The following is a 21,585-nucleotide window of genomic DNA, read 5'->3' as shown; positions in this document are numbered from 1 at the left end:
TTTTTTTAAAAAGGACACGTTGTTTTAAAATGTTTTATTACAAAGCTTCTTTTAAAAAATGCTCAGCACGTTAACTCAAACTGGAATGACAAACGTTAGATGGCAGTTCGGGGCAAAGGCTGTGCCTTGTTATTTAAAAAACAAATGGGTACATCAATGCTCATTTTAACAACTGGCATAAAATCCCACTAATTGGCTAATAAAAACAGATACAAATACAGAACATTGAAAGTAATAACAATTCAAGTGCTGGGCTTTTTACAACAAGGGGGTGAAAAGAAAGGAAAATTCACTGCAAACCGGCCTGCTGACAGTGTGTTAAGGTTTACCATTTAAACAAAGGAGATCAGAAGAAAAATAAAATGAATAGGACTGCCAACTGCTACCCGCAGTGTGGTTTCAGCTGTTACATTTATTTAACTATCAAACACCTTACGAAGACAGGAGGCCACTATTTGTTACAAGTAATTCACAGAGAAGCCACTTGCCGGACTAGACGCCGCTCAAAAAAGGGCGGCTTCTTTTCATTTCCTTTTTATTTCAAACTTTTCCAGATCTTTGAGTTTCTCTTAAAAGCTCATAGCTAGCAAAATATACAACAAGAAAGTTTAAACTAAAAAGTGTAAATTAAAAAAAAATTCAAGTTTAAAAAAAAAGAAAAGCAAACACGAGATTGATCCTTTTGCACTGTTAAATAAAAGCTTCAGGAGAAAGAAAAAAAAAGATGAAGACCGCAACAGAGAGGGACGTCTTCCACGGAGGTCCCCGCCAGGGCCGTGAGGACGTGCCGGCTGCAGGCTCGGGGTGCTCCCGGCAGGCAGACATGGCCAAGTTACTGTCCTTGCCAAAGGTTGCAGGCGCGGACGCAGGGCGCTCTGGGAAGTGCACGCGGAGGAGGGGCAGCTGCTCAGCCTGTGAGCTTTCTCAGGTGCTCTGTCTGCTCGGCTGGGAAACCTCTTATGCTTGATTTGGAACTTGGCTCTTGCAGTAGATGAAAGGGGGTTTGGCAGTGATTGTCTTTATGGATCAGCGTCTCTAGCGGTGACCTCAGGGTGAAGGTGGCGGCAGTTCTCCATTGGGGTCCACTGGGCAAGCCCTGGAGACAGTCTGGGTTTTCAACAAGCTTCCATCTCCAGAAGAGGTCCCGGGGTGGCCGCCTTGGCTTTGCACGTTGGGAATGAGCTTCGTTTTCCACCTCAAGAGGGAACAAATGAAATGCTGTTAATGTGCATTCGTCACAGGCCTTTCCCTTCTATTGCACACAGCACGAGTCTTGAGATCTCTGCATTTAGGAGCCTGCTTGGGTGATCTGGTGATGGCCAGAACGACACCCCTACGGGAGCCCCAAATCCTCGGACCACGTTGGAGAACGTCTGCTTTGGTGCCATGTACATGTATATGTGCGCACAGGGACGCGGAGTGCGCACCCAGCACCGTCAGGGCCGTCATCACTATGGCGACCTGGCAGCCGTTCTTATCATTAATGCCCCTACTGTCACCGCCATCCCTCAAGATGGATGATGGCAACTCTGAAGAAACCATCTACGTACGCAGGCAGCTACTGACAAAGCAAAAATGAAAGGGGAGGAGACCAGCACAAAATGCTATGGACCGAGAGGTCTGCCATGCCCACGTCACTTCCCATCCTCCTGTGAAGCTAACCTGTCCCTGTTTAACAGGGACACGCATGCCACGGCACTGTGGTTTTTAACACTGCAGCAGGGGACAGATAAGAGCTAGGCAGGGCCGTGGCTTTCCAAGAACAAGGGAGCAAAGTCTGCACTGGTGGGGAAGGCACCCCGCACATTCCTATTTACACTGAATGTCTGCAGCACACATTTCCAAAGGTTTGGTCTAGGCTGCTGCCCCTGATGAGGACTGGCCCTGCGGTCCTGCACTGGGATCTGTCCCCACCCCCCCGTGGTGGGCTCATTCTGAAATCATGAGCTGAAGACTGAGCAGCCCCCCCCACCCCACTGCGCAGTCCAGCAGGTCTGACACGTGGGGCAGCACCTGCAACTCCTGGCTCACCAAGCCATCCTTCCCTTCCCTTCCCCACCAGAGGGCCTTCTCCTCCTCCCTTCTCACGCTGAGCAGAGTCACAAACTTGGCTCTCCGGTGTGGCCATTTACCACACAGATACCGTGCGCCTCCCTGGAAAAAAATCACAGCATCTCCTACTAAAGCCATTTCATTCCACTGCTTCACATCTTCCCACCGCTGTTTCATGATTTCAGCGTCCTTTTACAAATGCTCCCGAAGAGCTGCTTTCACAGATGTTCCGTACAACTGCAAACCAAAAGGCAACTGCTCCCACTCAGGACACTCTCCTGATACATATAACTGGTATCTGAATCAACTGGCAGAGAATGTGTCTTGCTATCAAATAAGACAGAACGAATGTGGTTGCTCCTTTAAAATACAGGACCATCGGGGCAGAGCAAGCCTTACCTCCAAATGGGAGAAATGGGGGCCTTACAGAGTGGCTTTATAGATATAAAACAGGTCAAATCACGATTCTTTTCAAGAAACCACAGGCATGAGGCTCCGGAGACTGGAGACTTCCCACATCTAAGGCTTCACTGGGGGGCTGTGGCTGGGCCAGGCCAGGCGAGCCCCAGCACAGCCCAACCCACCAGTGAAGTCGGTGCAATCAAAGCCGGCAATTACTGCCCCGGCTTCAAAGGCAGCGCGGCGAGGCCCATCTTACATATGTCAAGGCTTGGGCTCCCTCCGCCAGGAGTCACCGCGCGGGCCATTTGTAGAGTGGGTTTGGAGGCGGCATAAGACCCCTCCCCTCCCGACCACGCCCACCATCCTGCTGTAACCCATGAAGTTCTCTTGGAGCAGACTCTAGTCTTGGCAAAAATTACCCGCTAACCAAACGGAACCAGGAACTCAAAAGGGCAGAGTCACTTATGAAGAGCCCAAGTAGTGAAGGGGTAGCTGGAGATTTCATGGCTGCATCTACTTCTGGAAAATAAATAGCACTAACTCGGAGGCATTAGGATTGTCTAGGCCTTGACAAAAGATGCAAGAAAGGACAAGGGTGGGGTGAGGGATTCCTTCTCCATAAGCTCAAACACAAGATGCTACCTGATGCTGACACTTCACCAGCTGCAGCCTGGGGTCCGCAGCCCAGCCCCCTGCCCCAGGCTGCCCCCTGGGGGGAGAGGAAACAAGCCCAGTCCTGAGTCCTGAGGCTGAGGTGGAGGAGGGGAAGGTCAGCCCCAGCTGTCCAGGCCATGAGAGGGGTGGCGGGGCAGGTCTGTAGGATCAATGTGGGAAGACCCCCCCCACCCTGCGTATCGAGTGATACCATTTCCTTGTTCAGAAATGTCGAGGAATCCAAAAAGACGGGCTGGAATAAAAAGGTCCTTCTCCCCCTCCCAAATGTTGCTGGTAAGGAGCAGGACCTTTAAAAGGTTTTCAGTAATTACACAAAATCTGGGGAGAGAATATCAGAGCTAAGTTTGGCAAAAGGTAAACAGAGGGAGATTTTAATTGCAGAGTGCCCTAGAGCAGCACACCACACACCTCGTGCCAACTGCCTTGTCCTGCCGCCCGGCCTTGGGGCAAACTGACAGAATCCTGCTATTTCAGGGCGTGAACTCTCCCGCTGCACAGTGTCCTGTGTGTAAAGAGAGGCACAGACTTCTAGAGCAGGAAGCAAGCATGACAGAGCTAGTCGGACCTTGTCATTTTAGAGGACACTGAGGCCCCCAGTCATTGCATGACCGGTGCATGGTGACCCCTAGAGAGTCCCCAAACCCCTGGGTGCCTGTGGGTCACAGGCTCATGACTTTCTTTGTGACTCTGAGGTGGCCTTGTCTGCAAGAAGTTGGTGAGGAAGAAGAAAGAAAAACACGGTCTGCTGAGCGCTGATGTGTCCGGCCTGGGGACACACGCTCTACACGCACAACATCACATGATCACAACAGCCCCCCCACACCGGATTCTGCCCACCTACAGAAAGTGGGGGCCGTGTGAGATTAAACAGCCCTGCCTAAGGTCACCCAACCTATAGGTGGCAGGATTCACTGTTGAGCCCTAAACGGATGTTCTCTCTACCGTACCTTGGGGCTAAACTGACGTTCACTTTCTCGCCTCCTGCCTCCTTCCAACCATCCATCTGTCTGTCACTAGTCAACAGCACCCTGGAGCGGGGGCTGCATCTAGACCACTGCCCACCGCAGGCTATTTTGCTCTGCGAGAAAGCGGGATGCTGAAGAGAACAAGACGCATAAGAAGTTAACGTGGAAGTTTAAATCTCCTCAAAGACTGCAAGTAGGACCTACAAAAGCCGGCTCCAGCCCCTTGTAAGTGATCACCACCCAGTATTTGAGAAAGAGGAGAAATGACAACGTGTGGTTAGGAAGGCCGCCACCGGGTCTTCTTTCTGCAGCTGAGTGTGTCCTTAGTCCCCGCACTGGAGACCAGTCAGTCCACCAGCCACAAGCCCTGAAGCAGGGAGGAGCCCAGTGCCTGGAGGAAGGGGCCAGTGCGAAGGCGGGGCTTTGACCCTGTGCTCCGACCCAGGCTATACGTTCCGAGGCAGGGGTACTGAATCCTTGCGGTTTCCTCCCCTGTGGTTATTCAGAGTGAGTTATCAGTGAAAGCAGACTCTGGCAATGTTGAGAGGATTCTGAGGCAGGCCTGTAACTATTAATAAATCTCTCGAGGGGAATTTCTGGTTTCTATCTGCAGCTATTGGTTTCCCTTCCCAGTTGGCCCTTTGGGTGTCCCCTGTGAGCACATACATCACACGGGCAGGCCCGGCCCCACCGGTGCACGTCTTACTCACTAGATCTAGATCCTTGCTACTTCTGGAAACAATACGGAAATATTCTCAAAGAAGGGTCGGAATAAGAGAGCCTCAAAACTTCATTTTACTTCTTTAAGATGAAGCGCTTCAGGAGGACAGTAACCACGTAGAGCCACCTCCTCCTCCCATCTCCAAATTCTTTATCCAATTCACATTTCTCTAGAAGTTCTCCCACACCAAAGATGCCAACTTCACCTTCTAAAAATGAGGCAAGAGTGCATACTTTTCAAACTAAGAATTTCCACTGTTAACACGTGTGTGAGTGAGTGTGTGTGTGTGTGTGTCTATGCATATGCTACATGGGGCGGCAACAGTGCACTGGGGGTTCACAGCAGAACTGCAAGCATAGAGCTGGGCTGGGTGTGAACACTGACTCCGTCACACTACCAGGGTTATCTTGGGTGAATGACTCGAATATACCAAATGCCAGTTTCCTCATCTGGAAAATGGAACTAAGAAGTCCCCGTGCTCCATACAGTCGGTTGAGGGGATAAGAGACAGTGTGCATGGTGAGCCTGGCTAGTGCCTGGCATCGGAAGGGCACAATAAAGGTTCATTACTGCAGGGGGTAGAGACTGGGGGTTAAAGACAGATTCAGGTTTGAACCTGACCCTGCTGCCCCCCAGCCACATGACCCTGGACACGTTACCGTGTTTTCTCATCCCTGTCCAGGGCTGCCTCAAGAGCAGCACGGGGTGACCTAGGCAGAAGCGTCTAGCAGAGTGCCCAGGACACAATGTGTGGACCAGAAACGTTCGTTCCCTTCCTGCTGCTCTAGCCCCGGCAGATTTGGGGGAGGAAGCAGGATTCATGCCATTTCTAGAGCTTCGACAGAAAGTTAAGACCAGTAGAGAAATCTGCAAAATCTCTCTTATCAAATATAAAAGATCTCTTATGAAAACAGAGTATCTCCAGAAACACAATGATAATTAAGAAAAGGCATCCCAAAAGAGCAGCCAAAAAGATGTGTTGTGATATTCTCTATCGTGCCTAAAGTTTTAGAAAATTTCAGGTTAGATATGAATTAAAATGTAAGCAAAAAGATGAGCAGTACTCTGTGCGCTGAAATGCGCTCATTTTCCTCTCATTCTGCCAGAAAGACACAGTGACCCTCACTGAGGCTCAGGTATGGTTTCAAGCAGGCTCCCCTCGCTCACCTGGAACTCCCCGTCAGCCTCAGTTCTAAAGAACACAGCTGAGGAAAAGGAAGCAAAAAAGCCTCAAGCTATCATGAATCAAACTATCGTGTGTCATGAATCAAGGAATTCATGCACAAAAGCAGCACCCTTCCTTAAAAGAGCACCCTCTGTCCACCAACTCAGAGCTCATTTACTTTTAACTTCTAAATTATTCAAATAAGCTTCTTTTTCTGGTTCCTGAATCCATACAACAGAGCAGAGGGACATATTACTTTAGGGGAGGGCAGAGTCTTGGACAGAAAAAGCAGGCACAGAAATGATAAAGGAGCAGATTTTTTCAAATCCCACATTATCTGCCGTCATTCAGCATAGTGGCCGGCAGCACGAAATATTTAATTTGAAAGAAAAAGAGGTTGCACTCGAGAGTTAAATGAATTACATGTCTTGGTACTTAAAGAGGGAAATCTAGAGTTCTCTGGGAAACCATTATCCAGAAGGCCTTATTTCCTCAATTCCAGATGGGTCAGTGAGAAATCCATTCTTTTTAAACTAAATTTGTCCAAAATAATTTTCTTATTCTATAAACTATTCCTAAGTGCACTGATCTTAATTTCACGCTCTTTCATGCACAATACTAAACAGCACAAGTCCCAAGAGGGTTTAAATGAGCCACTCCCTCTATTATTTGTTAATGGCACACTATCAACTTTGCTAGCCAAGGCTCCATTTCCCTGTTTCAGTTTCCCACGGCAACTTAAACGCCATTTCTAGCTCTTCCGGCCATTAAAGAGATGAAAAAAATTGGCAGAAAGGGCACTGTAGCACAGGAGAGATTTTAAAAACTTGCAACCCAGGGATGATCATTTCCACTAATGCACAGTTGCTGATCTAACACATTCAGTGAGCTGTCGTGGAAGCTGGTTGGGTTGCCGTGGATGCCGGCTGGGTTGCCGCCTAGCTCCCTCTTGATCATGCCAACTCCAACACCCCCACAGTGAGAGCAGTGTGCCCCGACGGCAATTTCGCGTAGTGCGACCGTCCCCTCTGGCCACAGTGGACCAGGGTAGGAGTCTGACCCCACCTGGGCTGACTGGATTCCCTTTTCTGGAATCTGAATCATCATTTCCTTGGGAGACTGCTACTGTTACAACATGGAAGCTCGGGAGTTCTGGACACACGCGATCAAAGAACTGGGAAAGTCAGTCTACAGAAGGGAGAAGGAAGCAATTTTCAGGGACAGATGTAAGCTCAGGAAAAGGCCATCTTCCAGTCCTGTCTCTGGGTCATCTGCACTGTTGTCTTGGCTTCCACAAGACGCCGGTGCATCCTTAATGTAGCCCTTCCCCCATGCTCCTTACGCCTACATGGGCTGTCTCGATGCCATCAAGGGCTCCCATGCTAGAGGTCAGCATAGGGTGTCTGGAAGAGTGGTCAGAATTTGAAAACCTGCACTCCACACACCGCTTAGGCCACACAGTGTCATCATGAAGCCATTTCTCCAGGACGGTGTGACCCAGCCTGTCCTTGCAGCCAGATATCTGGGTTTTCCTTACTGAATGTCCCTACTTTGCAGTTCCTATTGAGAGACACTGTAGCCAAGTGTCCTTGCCTTGGGAATTCTTTACAGAGTTTCTACTAATCTGTGACAAGTTCAGCAGGAATTTGAGAACAAACATAAGAGGCAGGAAGACACGAGTAGGCCACTGCCTCAGACAGGAACATGTCTAGGGACGGGGCCATGTGGGAGCATCTCCAGGCCGTCAAAATCTCCGTTTCCTAGGAGAGCAACCTGCTGGCCTGGACAAGACAAATGCAACACCAGCAGCTGCCTGGCAAAATGTCAGGCAGGAAGTCCCCAGCTGGGCAGGGCCTCCTTTTTTTAAAATTTATTTTTTGTTTATTGATTATAAAAGAGAGAGCATGAGCATATGCATGCAAGCAGGGCAGGGGCAGAGAAAAAGAGAGGGAATCCCAAGCAGTCTCAGTCTCTGCACTGTCAGCACAGAACCTGGCATAAGGCTTGATCCCACGAACCATGAGCTCATGACCTGAGCCAAAGTCAAGAGTCAGACGCTTAACTGACTAAGCCACCAAGGCTCCTGCACCTCCTGCCCCCATCAAAGGGCTGCTGCAGGGGTGCTTTGGGAGCATGAGCAGGGTACCCACTGCAGGCTGCATAGCCAGGCCCTGCCCCCGTGCTGTGTCCTACGGGGTTTCCCTGATCTGACAGCCACCTGCTGCAGCCTTTAGGCTCCCTTCCCAAGAGCCCCGAACCCTCACACATCTGCTCCTTGAGTGACAGTTCAAGGTGTGTGACATACTAAGTGTGTGACAAAAAGATGAAAAGTGGAAAGCAGGATGTTATTTTTTTCTCTTTCCCACTTTCAAAACCTTATTTTTTACTTTGAGACTCTGAACAAGCCTAAAGCTTGTGTCGGGCTTTATTATTTTGTAGGAAGGACCCTGGGCTCTGCTTTCTAACTGGCCATGCCAACCAGAAGCAAACAGCCAGAGGCTTACTGGTACCTAATGACTCCACCTGCTCTCGAGGCACAGAACTCAGAGCCACGCTGAGGCACGAGTGGCAAGCTCACCAGGGTGAGCATCAGAACCTGTACGAAATGCTGTTCTCCACTGGACCAGACCAGACCACTGGACACAGACTGCTCCCTGACTCCAGAGGGCATGGGTTTGGAAAAGACCTTCTTCAGGTCTAGGTCGCATGGCCGGTCCCGAAGGTGGCTCCAGCCCCCCTCTGCAGCTCTGTGAGGAGGCTGCGTGAGCACCGGCAGCCCCGGGCCCCCGGCCCTTAATTAATAAAGAGCCCGTCAGGCTCCCCCCTATCACCCTCAAATGCAAAGCTAGAAAGAGTTTTTTAAAAGATGTAAATCTGAGCACTGTGCAACTATTGCATTCTATACTGTACTAGAAATTACCTCTCCCACATACCTCTTGGCCCCAGGGAAATAAAGGCTCAAGTAAAAAACACATTTTAATCTCAGGTTAGCAAACATACATGGTAGAGATTACACCAGAGTCAAAAACCCAAGTGTGTGAGTACATCTGTATATGGGTATCTGTGTGTATCTCTGTGTGTTTTAAAAGGTTTGTGTGCTTTTTTTTTTTAAAGGTAGCTTGTTCCTTCTTTTAAACTAGCTCTTTGATGTTATATAATCAAAAGAAATATGTTGAGATATCATAAAAACCTTTTCAATCTATGTAATTTTAAGATGATTGGATTTTTGTATTTGTTAAAGTAAATATTAACAAGCCAATTTGGGGGCGCCTGGGTGGCTTAGTCGGTTGAGCGTCCGACTTTCGCTTAGGTCATGATCTCGCGGTTGGTGGGTTCGAGCCCCGCGTCGGGCTCTGTGCTGACTGCCAGCTCAGAGCCTGGAGCCTGTTTCAGTCTGTGACTCCCTCTCTCTCTGACCCTCCCCTGCTCACGCTGTCTCTCTCTCTCTCTCTCTCCTAGAAATAAATAAAAAATATTAAAAAAAAAAAAAAAAAAGCCAATTTGTAAAGGTATGTTTTTAAGTTAGTAAACTTGGAGTGATAATTCTCTCCAACTTTCCAAAAATTTTAACTCCTATGAATTTTGATTAAGTTGGGGGAAGGGGAAGTTCAGTATCTGATGACAATCTCTGACTTCTGACAAACTCCTGAGATGATACATATTCTAAATAAACTTGGACCAAAACACTGGAAATTCCCAGCAACTTGATCACTATTCTATCAATTCCCCTCATGGCTACACAGCTCAAGGGTTACTTACTCCAGGAAGCCTTCCTTGCTCTCACTCTGATGTAGATTCTTCTTGTTCTTATTTTAACACAATATATCCATCTCCTTTGTAGCACAAAATGCATTATTTTATAATTATCTATCTGTATGTCTTTATGTTCTGAAATGGAAAGCCCCTCCAGGAAGGGAACAGAGTCCATTAGCAAGTACCCCCACTGCTTAGTGCCATTTCGAACTTCCAGTGGTCCTCGCTGGATGTTTGCAGAATGAATGAAGAAATGATTGGCATTTACAATAGTGGCCTAGAGTTGGACACAGGAGAATGTGTGCAGGCTCATTCCCTGAGGTCCTGGACTTCCAGAATCCTGCAAGTGACGAGTTAGTCCTAGAAGCTAAGGATGAATTTGGCTTTTTTTTTTTTTTAAAGACCACACAGCTTGGGAATCACCTCTACACTGAGAGAAAGTCTTTTATGCAGCCCGTTTCTAATTATCCTATAAGTTGTTGCAAAGTGTTGAGACTAGGTTAATGCTCATTCATTTCAACTGGTTTCACCAGCGTGAATACGTGGACAAAACACACAAGCAGAAACACAGGGAAGTTGGGGCCGCAATGGGGTGTATGAGGAACTGTTAGAAGGCGAGTTTCAGGGCACCTGAGTGGCTCAGTCAGTTGAGCATCCGACTTCGGCTCGGGTCATGATCTCACAGTTTAGGGGTTTGAGCCCCGTGTCGGGCTCTGTGCTGACAATTAGCTCAGAGCCTGGAACCTGCTTCAGATTCTGTGTCTCCCTCTCTCTCTGACCCTTCCCATCTTGTGCTGTTTCTCTCTCTCTCAGAAATAAAAACATCCAAAAAAAAAAAAAAAGGCCAGTTTCTATGCTGGGCCGCATGCGACAGCTGCAATGGTACTTCCAACCAAAAAATGAATGCATTGGATAAAACATATATCTTTTAAGGAGCACAAATACCAATTTTTAGAGCACGTTTTTGTTTCCTGAGGAAGAGATTTTCCTTCTTAAGTGGGGATGTTTTCCCTACAGTCCACTGTCCTCCACTAGTTCAGAGGCAGGAGGGTTCTCTGGCCTTTGTGCTTCAAGCGTGGCCATCTGAGCTCCAAGATCTAAGTTAACAGCACTTTTCTTTTAGGACGCCAAGAGCATGTTAAGTTTTGCTGTGTATATAAGAGAAATAAACCCTCTCAAAAAACATCTTTGTGTTGGAGTCACGATATCCTCTCCTCCTGGGCACTAGGTTCCGTTAGCTCTTCCTCACTGAAGAGATCAGGGGGGATTCAGCTAACATTCAGCAACTTCCCTCCAAACTGAAATCAGTTGCCTGAAATTTCACACCCTGTTGTTGGCAGGATCAGCTCTAATCACATAGTTTATCTGTCATGGGCTTGTTGCTAAGGTGAAGCCAGCACTCATGTCGCTGTATAGTCTGGCGAACAAGGGGCCATATGCTCACATCAGTGGCGAATCAGATTCCCTAACTAGAGGCGATGCTTCTGAGGCCCTTGCGCTGGGTGGAGAAGGGGAGGCCACAGGTGATCTATACAGGAACTGAAAAATAGCCACACTGTCTACCTGTCATTTTCAAGATCATACAGGTGCTTTAGTAAGTTCTATGGAACCACTCACAGAATGACTATGAACCAGTAAATATAAAGGAGACTTGAGTCTCTTCAACAACACTGGGAGGCAGTGCAGACCATGGAAGAGCAAAGCAGACCAGGAAGTCCGGCCGGAACATGGTATCTCAGAGGCCTAAGGACCCAGCACTTTCGCTTGAGTGGGTAATGGAGGTCTGCTGGCCTTAAAGGACCTGCCCCAGGCCACACAGTTCAGGAAGGGGCTCCTCTCAGAGCCTGGGTGGCCTCGTTCTCAGGCAAAGTGCTTTCCACAGCACAATGCTCAGTTCCCCTGGTTGTTTCTCTGCGACGGCTCTGGTTTTCAAGGACAGCAGGTCATTACTGGGTATCACTTTCTCAGAAGAGCCTTTCATGACCATCCCACCCAAAGCAGACCGCCCCCCAAGTGAGTCCCTGTTTTGTTTTTATTGCCCTCCTATTTTCCTGTTTACTGTTTAATAACCACCCTCAGCAATGTGAGCACTACAAAAGCAGGGACTTTCTTTGCCTCACTCAACACTGCATTTCCATTCCAGGTCTTACGATGCTATCTGGCATGACTTAGGTGCTCAGGAAGTGCTCAACATGGACGTTCAAGTCAACTATTAACCTTACAGGAGTTTCTGAATTCCTAAAACAAAGGGGAAGGGCAGAAGGCAGGGATGGTATCAGTCCTGATTTCCTGAAATCTTTATGAATGTAAATCAGAGCTCCTCTCTGCTCTACAGTTCTTATCAAATGATCCCCAGTGCTGCCTTTGAAGGAGGACAGTGTGGAGGACAGTGACTTCAATGGCTGTGGGACTGGCCCAGCAACAAGAGAAACACTCAGAACTCTGATTAAGTGAAGGAAACCAACCAACTGCAGCAGTTGCTGACAAGTGGGGCGGAGAGGGGTGTGGAGGGAGGGAGCACTTAACTTTTTTTCTGGGATAGAACAGAAGGCCACTTTAACTTTTAGAAAAAATATGGAAGTGACAGGAAAGCACAATGATAGCTGTGACATAAACAAAAGATGTTTGAGATAAATTATATGACAGAGATACACTCTACCTAATCTAGTCTAAAATACTATATACCCTGTTAGTCATTAAGGACACAAAACCAAAGTCTGAAGTGTAGATGTATATTTTTGTATGATTTTCAACAGATATGGCCTTAAAGATTTTGGTGAAAACAGAAGATGGAGTGAATCAGTGAATGTCAATCCTTAGCATGCTGCACTTGTAAAGGAATTTCCATTTAGAGGCAGAGAATGGAAAGGCTGCTGTACATACCTAAGGGCTCAGTGATTAAAAGGACAACATTCTTTAAAAAGAAAAAAAAAAAGAATGCAAAAATAAAATACAAAAGCACGTGTATGTACTTGCCACTAGAATCACTTTCACTACGACACAGGGCCTGTGATTGTCCTCTGTGCTTTTAAGGATCAAGCCAGGAGGCCAGCTCAGAAGAGGTCCTTCATAAGTAGCCATTAAGTTGAAGTAAACATGGACATTGTGATACTGGTTTGGGGGCCCCTTGTTTGGTCATCTATATGAAGGGCAGATCCTCTTTTCAATCAGGGAAAAGGTTGCCACTCAGTATTAGTTTAGAAGCGTTTTGATCTCAAAGTATAATGATGGCACTGGAAGAGCCTGGGGGATCTGAATGAAGATCACAAAAGTCTCACAGAGGACAGGGAGCCTGGGTTAGGTCTCAGTGAGGGGCAGAGGGAAGAAGAAAGGCATGCATGAGAAACCACCACAGGCTGAGGTGTTATTCCCGTTGTACAGTTGACGAAAACGAAGACTGAAAAGTTGAAGTAGATTGCCCCGGCAAACAGCTGACTGAAAATTTCTATTTGGTATCAAAATGTCTAGAACCTTCTTTGGGAAAGTCCACTGAAATTTCAGCACCAAAATTAAGTTCTAAAAGATTAAGCTGGGGTGGGGGGGGTGGGGGGGGTGGGGGGAGGTGGTCATCTGGTCCTAGCCAAGAACCAAATATCTGCATGCTAATGCTCTCTCGTGAGAAACACTGCACATCTATCCCTTGCTTGGCAAAGGAAAACAGGCTTTCCAAGCACAGGGACAGCATGTGCAGCGCCCACAACGCATGTGGGGAACTGCTAATAATCCTGTTTGCAGGAGGGCTAGGCTGCAGATGAGCAAGAACAGCCGAAGAGAAAGCCCAGGACAGGGCAGAGGTAGACAGGTCCACACTGAGTGGTTTGCGCTTCGTCCAACAAAAAGCACCGACCGTTTTTACATCGGGAAATGACACAATCGATCTGTGTTTTAGCAAATCCCCCTGGGAGCAACAAGGAAGATGAACTGGCAGAAAGGAAGCCTGGCGGCGGGAAAAGTATGCAAAGGCTATTCTCATAATCCAGACAGGAGGTTTGAGAACCTCAGCAAGGGCTGTGGCCATGATGAGTTAAGAGGAAAGATTCACCACAGGCCAAAAAGACCTGCAAGACCTGGGTGTGGGCTGCTGGAGAGGGAGCAGAATCAAATGCAGCTCCTCTGGGAAGAGTTGTCACTGGGAAAGAGGTGAATGCGTGGTGAATTCCAAGGTCAGCAAGACAAGGTCAGTTTACAAAGCCAGGTTCCCACCAGAGCTGGTGGTCAACTGGTCAAAAATACAGTCACTACAGTAAAAAAGCAAAAAACGACAACTAAACATTACGTGTAAATACTTGACCAGGATCTACCAATGGTTACCAACACAGAAAAGAACCTGACAGCAGAATAGAGTTACTCAAGTCCCCACGCCATATTTTTAAATAACAGAAAAAAAAATACATAAAACCCCTCTTTCTCACTAGAAACAAATATATTACTTTTAAGTATCTATAGATCATCTCAACTGAGAAGTCTCTATGGAGCAAAACCTTCCGAGTCCTGGACCGGAACGGGTCTGGGCACCTCACGCTCAGCCCTGGGCTTTCAGAGTAAGAGGGCATTGTGCTTGCTGGTTCTGCCATTTGTCTTTTCAGCAGGGTCGGGGGTTGCCACTGGTCAGTACGGAATGGTGAAGAGTTAAGGGAAGGGGAATGAAGAAAGATTAGAGGGACAGAAGGGGAAGGAAAGAAGAGAGAAACGCATACCATATTGGAAAAACATAGCCGGTATAAAAACCATCAGATTTTTTCAAAGCGCCAATTTGATTTTGGTGGGGTTTCCTCTTTAAAGGAGCAGTGTTGAATGCATCAGTATGAGCAAGAAGATTCACAAGCAAGTGCCTCTGTTTATAACTAATGTCAGCAGTAGGACCAGAGAGTCGTTCTTACCATGTTTCAGATGTAGGCAGCTGTCATTCTTGGACCTGTACCTGCAGAAAATTGTGTCTTTAACAAATTTTTATTGAAGAGATTTTTGTACATTCCAAACACGAAGTAGCTACAACATCATGTGGGCTCGGATGCTTTACTTTTTTTATGGTTCTTATACCAGCCATTTTTATTTGTGCAGTACAAGTAGTGGCCTTACTTTTAATGACAGAAAAAGGGGAAATAAATAGGACCTCACTCACTGATGCCTTGAATGAATGTCCAGGAAAGGTAAACCCTGTTGTCATGTTTTCTGTTTTCAGAAAACCCAAACCACAGAAAAGATTCTCAAGGACATATAAGGTAGCATATTATAAAATCAGAACAGAACACTGTTATTGTGAGGAGTTGTGCAAATGAAAACACAGCAGAAGTGTTACAGAGGCTACAGACAATGGAAGCAAAAACAAGACGAAACACCACCAGGATTCCAGGTGACAGGGTTTGGGGAAGGAGTGTGTAGACAAACCTTCACGCACTCACATTTAAAAGAAAGGTCTTTAAAACATCTCTAAGGCATCTCAGGAAGGAAAGCAGAGTTTACAACATCACAGGTCATAGATGCAGAACAAAAGCAGTGTGTCGAAGATGCCGACAACTTTAAAAGGTATTTGTCAGAAGCAGAGAATTGACTGGAAAGTCACATGGTGCCTACCTGATGTCGACTCCTGGAGTTTCTCTCTCTTCCTCTTCTTTTTCTTACCCTGGAAGAAGCCAGGCACAGGGTCATGTTACAGACTGGACTACGAACACATGGATGAACGTGATACAAAAGCACAAAAGGCAAGCAGTCAACAAAGAGGGGTGCCTCATTCTCCCTCTACCATCTCTACCTAGACACAAAGACAGAGAGAATGAGAGAAAGAGAAAACAAATTCTCACCTCTTTGTGACCTGTCTCTACAGCATCTTATTTAACATTGGTACGGACAGTGGAAGTGGTCTCCCACAGCCACACCAGGCTGAGGAGCTCCTAGGGCCGCGGCCACAGATACCCATACAAGGAAAGCCCACGTAAGGAGGCCTCCTATCACTGACCACCACACTGGGAACCTGCTCCCAGCAGTGTTGGTGAGAAATCTTCCTTATGGTGAATTCTATCACATAATTAAAAGCTCACGATATTGACTGAGGACCTCTCGTCCCCACGGCACAGGCATGACATGATAAAGGACAGTGGCAGCAAGATAAGATAGAACCTGAGAAATGAAAGGTAATTTCAAAGACTGATTTCTGGCAATTAAGGACCTTGTTTCCTAAAACAGACACAGAACCTGAAATCTTAAATACATCTCAAAATCACCTTCTCAGATTTACAGTTTTAAGTCCCACTTATAGTGGTCTACTCTTGCTTTCTTCATGATTTCTCCTAAAAAGTAATTTTAATAGGTAGGTAGAAACACAGTATATGTTGGCTTTTTGTGAACAGTAAATGGCCAATCTGGATTAGGATAGTACTTTCAAATAACCATAACAGAACACATATCTCGTCCACTACCTCTATCTTGTCTGCCATAATAATCACATGAACAGAGAAGAAAACATAGAACTCTAAGATTACACTGAATGTATTATGTGTCTGTATTTTTATGCACCGCAGGATAATTTTTCTTCATGTCACATGACCTTGACCACTGAGGCTTTAAAGCTTTGGAAGGCTGACTCACTGTCCTCACAAACAGCAGATATAAGCAACCGTGGGAAATGGCATATCAGAAATAATGGAGTCCTCTAACATTATTAAAAGTACTCTGGGAGAAGGGGAGCAGAGGGAGAGCATGCTTCTCATGGGCTTCCCCGATCTTCCTTTCAAATGGCATTACTGTTGGTTTTCAGAAGATGCTATGATGTTGTTTCCTGTGTCAGGAACTTCTTCCTCTTTCTCCTCCTAGCTCCCATTTGCCCTTTAACATCATCTCAAGTGCCAGCTCTTCCAGGAACCTTCTCGGCCCCACCCCACCTCCCTGTCCCATCCCCACCCTAACTTCCCGTCAGGCAGACCTCACCTCTTCCCAATGCCATAACTGGCAGTGTCCCTGAGCCCCTCTCTACATGGCCCTTGGCTCAGATCACCACCTGAGTGTATCAGCCCATCTCTGCCTCTCTGTGCATACCCAGCGACTATGGCCTGCGGCGTAGGGCCGCCAATGCCTTTGTGAAATAGCCTACACTACAGGTCTAGGTATAAACCAGTGTTGCAAGAGAACCAACATTTTATGGTAGACTAGAAGATCGAAGTAGTTAGGATGTACTGATGTCAACTTACACAAGAAACTCATTTGTGTGTGGTAAATATAAAAATATTTTTCATTAAAAATATATATAATACCGGGAAGCACTGCATTTAAAAGCTCTAGTAATACAAATATCTGGCTGATCTCACCTAAGAAAATATGTGCACTGTTGATTTATGAAGAATTCAGAATAAAAAATAAGGATTGTAAGAACAAATTGAAGTTATAACATCTATGATGCTGTAGAATAGAGCACTTTTTAACACTAAATAGTTGAGATACAATATTTAATGTGATCGCAGTAAGGGTTAAGGATGGCATTCTGACAACTAACTTGAAGATAAAAGACATGTATCTTGTTTAGACTCCATTTCGATGCTGTTATTTTAAGATTATCTTTAGCTAAAGTGCTATCACTTACTTGACTTCTGTTTGCCTTAGTAATTAATAGGCTTATTTTTATTGTTATTTAAAAAATGATGTAACAAAGCTGGGTTTTCCCTTCATTCCGGGGGTCCCACAATCAAGTTACACAAAAACAATTTCCTTTAAAAATTGTGCAGAAGACAAAAATCAACTCAAAATGGATAAAGGACCTGAACGTGAGACAGGAAACTATCAACACCCTAGAGGAGAAAGCAGGAAACAACCTTCTTGACCTCCACCGCAGCAACTTCTTACTTGACACATCCCCAAAAGCAAGGGAATCAAGAGCAAAAATAAACTGTTGGGACCTCATCAAGATTAAAAGCTTCTGCACAGCCAAGGAAACAACCCAGAAAATTAATAGGCAACCAACGGAATGGGAAAAGATAGTTGCAAATGACATATCAGATAAAGGGTTAATATCCAGAATCTATAAGGAACTCACCAAACTACACGCCCGAAAAACAAACAACCCAGTGAAGAAATGGGCAGAAGACATGAACAGACACTTCTCCAAAGAGGACATCCAGATGGCCAACAGACACATGAAACGATGCTCAGCATCCCTCCTCATCAGGGAAATACAAATCAAAACCACACTGAGATACCACCTCACGCCAGTCAGAGTGGCTAAAATGAGCAAATCAGAGAACTCTAGATGCTGGCGAGGATGTGGAGAAACGGGCACCCTCCTGCACTGTTGGTGGGAATGTAAACTGGTACAGCCCCTCTGGAAAACAGTGTGGAGGTTCCTCAGGAAACTAACAATAGAACTCCCTTATGACCCAGCAATAGCACTGCTAGGAATTTACCCAAGGGATACAGAAATGCTGAGGCATAGGAGCACATGTACCCCAATGTTCATAGCAGCACTCTCCACAATAGCTAAAACATGGAAAGAGCCTAAGTGTCCATCAACAGATGAATGGATCAAGAAGATGTGGTTTATCTATACCATGGAATACTACATGGCAATGAGAAACAATGAAATCTGGCCATGTGTAGCAACATGGATGGACCTTGAGGGTGTTATGCTGAGCGAAATAAGTCAGGCAGAGAAGGACAAATATCATATGTTTGCACGTATAGGAGGATTAGGAGGAACTTGACGGAGGAACAAGGGGGAGAAGAAGGGCGGAAATGGTGGGGGAAAGGGAGAGAGGCAAACCATGAGAGACTCTTGAATGCTGACAAAAACTGAGGACTGATGGATGTGGGGGGGAGGGGGGATGGGCATGGAGGAGGGCACTTGTGGGGATGAGCACTGAGTGTTATGTGAAAACTGACAATAAACTGTTTGTAAAAATAAATAAATAAATAAATAAAATAAAATAAAATAAAATGACTGAAAATAAATTAAAAACAAATTAAAAAAATTGTGCAGAAGAAAAATCTTTAAAGGTCAATTCACATTATACTGGCTTTCTTCAAAACGACTTACTTCCCATCTCTCCATATGGAGAAGAGGAGAGAGAGCCAGAGGGTCAGAATATGTGTTCATCCATTTTTAAAGCTTTATCCTTTCCCTAAGGATCAGAGACAGACACTTCACTCAAAGACATTCAACAAGCAGTGCTACATCTGTACAAATCCACGGCACAGCTCCTCCGTGGGCCACATCTGACCAGAAAGATGCTAATTACGGCCCAGAAAACAGAAGCACGGTTCAGGGGAGAGACCTCTTGCTCTACAGCAGTGTTCTGTTACCGCTAGTTACCGCTGCAGAGAAGGCCAACTGCACAGATTCTGAATGTCTGGGAGGGCCAGGTAGAACCGGCAGCTTAGCCACTACCCGGCCCTGGACCAATGACTTAACCTGTCCAACTCCTCGATACTCCTCATCTATAACCTGCGATAACACTGTTGCTCTCCCTGAATTACTATGAGGATTAGAAAACATCACAGAAGACATGTAAGACAGTTCTGGATAACGGGCACATGGCAGGTACTAGAACAACCAGCCGGCAGCTCAGGAGAGTCCGATGAGCTGCTGCTTCCAAGGAACAAAAAGCACGGCTCCTCCTTCCTTTGTGGCCACAGTTGGAGCCACAGTGAGCTCCACATGGCCACCAGCAGTGACTGTTTTTGGAGCACACTGCAGGAAACAAATGTATTCCAAAAGTCTTGGTGTCGTATGGGACATAGACCTCAGACCTGCGGCCAACAGGACCATCGACCCCAAGAGTCACACAGTAAATTACATATCGATTAACGGCTTCACCCTCACACTTTTCAAAAGGGACCATTCCTAGACCTGATATTAAGACTGTCCTCGCTGGCTTTTCTAAGGTCAGACTCTCATGGAGCACGAATATGATCTTCGAAATTTTAAATTGGGAGCTTAAATAATCAAAACCATTCCCTTCCATAAAATATAAAACTGAAATCTATCATTTATAATACACTTTCTCTTAACAGTCTTTGCTGTATCAAGACCACGTTAGTAAAATGTTCAAATTCTAAAGAAAGAAGATAACGGGCTCTATAAATGGAGTATTTCTGGCCAAATGGTACAACTTAAAAAAAATATAATACCTACTCCATCTGAATAAAATACATAATAGACATCAAGGTAATTAATGTGAAACAAAAAAAATTGTGTTAATCCAGTTTTGATTAGCTCGTGGCAAAACAGTCACTTGAGTACATTCTTTTCAAGAATTGTAAAATAATGTCCTTTTGAAAAAAAATTTGACAATAAGCGTCAAAGAGCCTTTAAAATATTTACGTCCTTTAACTCAACAATTCCACTACTGTGAACTATTCTATAGAAATAACAGCCCTAAGCACAGAAAAAAAGTTGTTACGCACAGATACCTTATTTCCAATCACAAAAAATAGGAACCTAAGTATCTAAAAAACAGGAATAAAAATGGCAACTTGTGACATTCACACAAAATACTACATAGCCATTAAAATGGATATACAGAAACACTGTGCCAGAAAAGTGCTTATTATATATAAGAGTAAGCATGACACAAAAGTGTACATCACACACACACATACTTCTTTCCATGTAAAAAAAACCATACACACAGAAAAAATACCTGGAAGATAAAGTAACTAGTCATTACTAATGTTGCCTTTACATGAGGAGATTATGAGCTTTAAAAAAAAATCTTTTTCAACATTTTAATGAGAAGGTTTTCTTGGATTAAAGTTTTACCTAAAAAAATGTGCCATATAACCAAAGGAAAAAATTATGGTCGCTCAAAGCTTGCAAAATGCAATATATCCAAGAAATCTTGATTATAAAGTTCATTAACTTCCAAGAGTAGGAAATAGTACGAGCATTACATATACAGTAGTCCCCGCCTGTCTGTAATTTTGCTTTCCACGGTTTCGGGGCGCCAGTCAACCAGGGTCTGGAAGCAGGCGATCTTCCTCCTGACATAGTGTCAGAGGGTCAGCAGTAGCCCAACACAACATCACAGCCTAAGTGAGTCACCTCGCTTCATCTCATCACGCAGGCGTTTTGTCATCTCACAGCATCACAAGAAGGCTGAGGACAGTATAAGAAGATATTTTGAAGAGGGAGAGACATTTACATAACTTCGAGTACAAGAAATTGTGATACTTCTTCTATTTTATTGCCAATCACTCACTGTGCCTAGCTTATAAATTTTATCATAGATGTGCATGCACAGGAAAAAACGCAGTTTCTACAGGAGTCAGTACTATCTGCTATCTGTGGTTTCGGGCACCCACTGGGAGTCTTGAACCCTCTCCCTGTGGGTGAGGGGGAATGGGGGAGCCACTGTACTCTGAAACACATTTCCATCACAGAGATAACCGGAAGAACAAATGAGTGAAAGCAGAGAGCTGTTTACAGGGATGGCAGGGAGGCATGGCAGCAGCGGGGAGAGCAGACCTGACCCACACCACACACACCCAGGAGGAGCTTACATAATTGTCTCTTGCAGACCAGCCTGGATAGAGCTGCATATGTAGCTGTCTTTCCTTCCGTGCTAATTCATAATATTTAGCCTGCTCTTCACGGGAGAGGGCATGCCACTAAAACAAAAAGAGGAAGGGAAAACAAAAATCAAATGAAAGTCAAGTACCAACAATATATATTTCATGTTTCAAACGTTAAAGAATGAAGATAATAAGCACTTAGGCTCTGATTTATTTTTAAATGACAGAAGAGCAAGAGCGGCGGAAATCCACTCATCAGGAGTCTGGTGGCGAGAGCGAAACTCAAACTTTGCTCTCTCTATCCTGTTCTCCGATATCACATGAAACACATCAAAGGCAATTAAAGAATCCAAAGT

The 21,585-nt window shown here is 45.5% G+C and overlaps 1 protein-coding gene across 5 annotated transcripts in view; it reads right to left on the bottom strand.

Moving 5' to 3' along the window:
- Window positions 1-392: 392 nt before the first annotated feature.
- The window catches only part of LEF1 (lymphoid enhancer binding factor 1), a 120,284-nt gene continuing 99,091 nt past the window's right edge, over window positions 393-21,585 (bottom strand). For 3 of the 5 annotated variants that reach the window (XM_039238766.1, XM_039238764.1, XM_039238769.1), the window contains 3 exons: window positions 21,218-21,325; window positions 15,308-15,356; window positions 393-1,195 (listed from right to left, as the gene is read on the bottom strand). In XM_039238766.1, the coding sequence (XP_039094697.1) occupies window positions 1,116-1,195; window positions 15,308-15,356; window positions 21,218-21,325 (237 nt within the window). In that variant the 3' untranslated portion in view covers window positions 393-1,115. Of the gene's footprint in view, window positions 1,196-14,613; window positions 14,655-15,307; window positions 15,357-21,217; window positions 21,326-21,585 lie in introns of all 5 variants that reach the window. The other 2 variants (XM_039238765.1, XM_039238768.1) reach the window with 1 other exon arrangement.

This window comes from Hyaena hyaena, unplaced genomic scaffold, assembly GCF_003009895.1.
Source record: "Hyaena hyaena isolate Hyena2069 unplaced genomic scaffold, ASM300989v1 scaffold_146, whole genome shotgun sequence".
NCBI lineage: Eukaryota > Metazoa > Chordata > Mammalia > Carnivora > Hyaenidae > Hyaena > Hyaena hyaena.
Note: the sequence above shows the minus strand (reverse complement) of the source record. Positions and strands in the feature narration are given on the sequence as shown.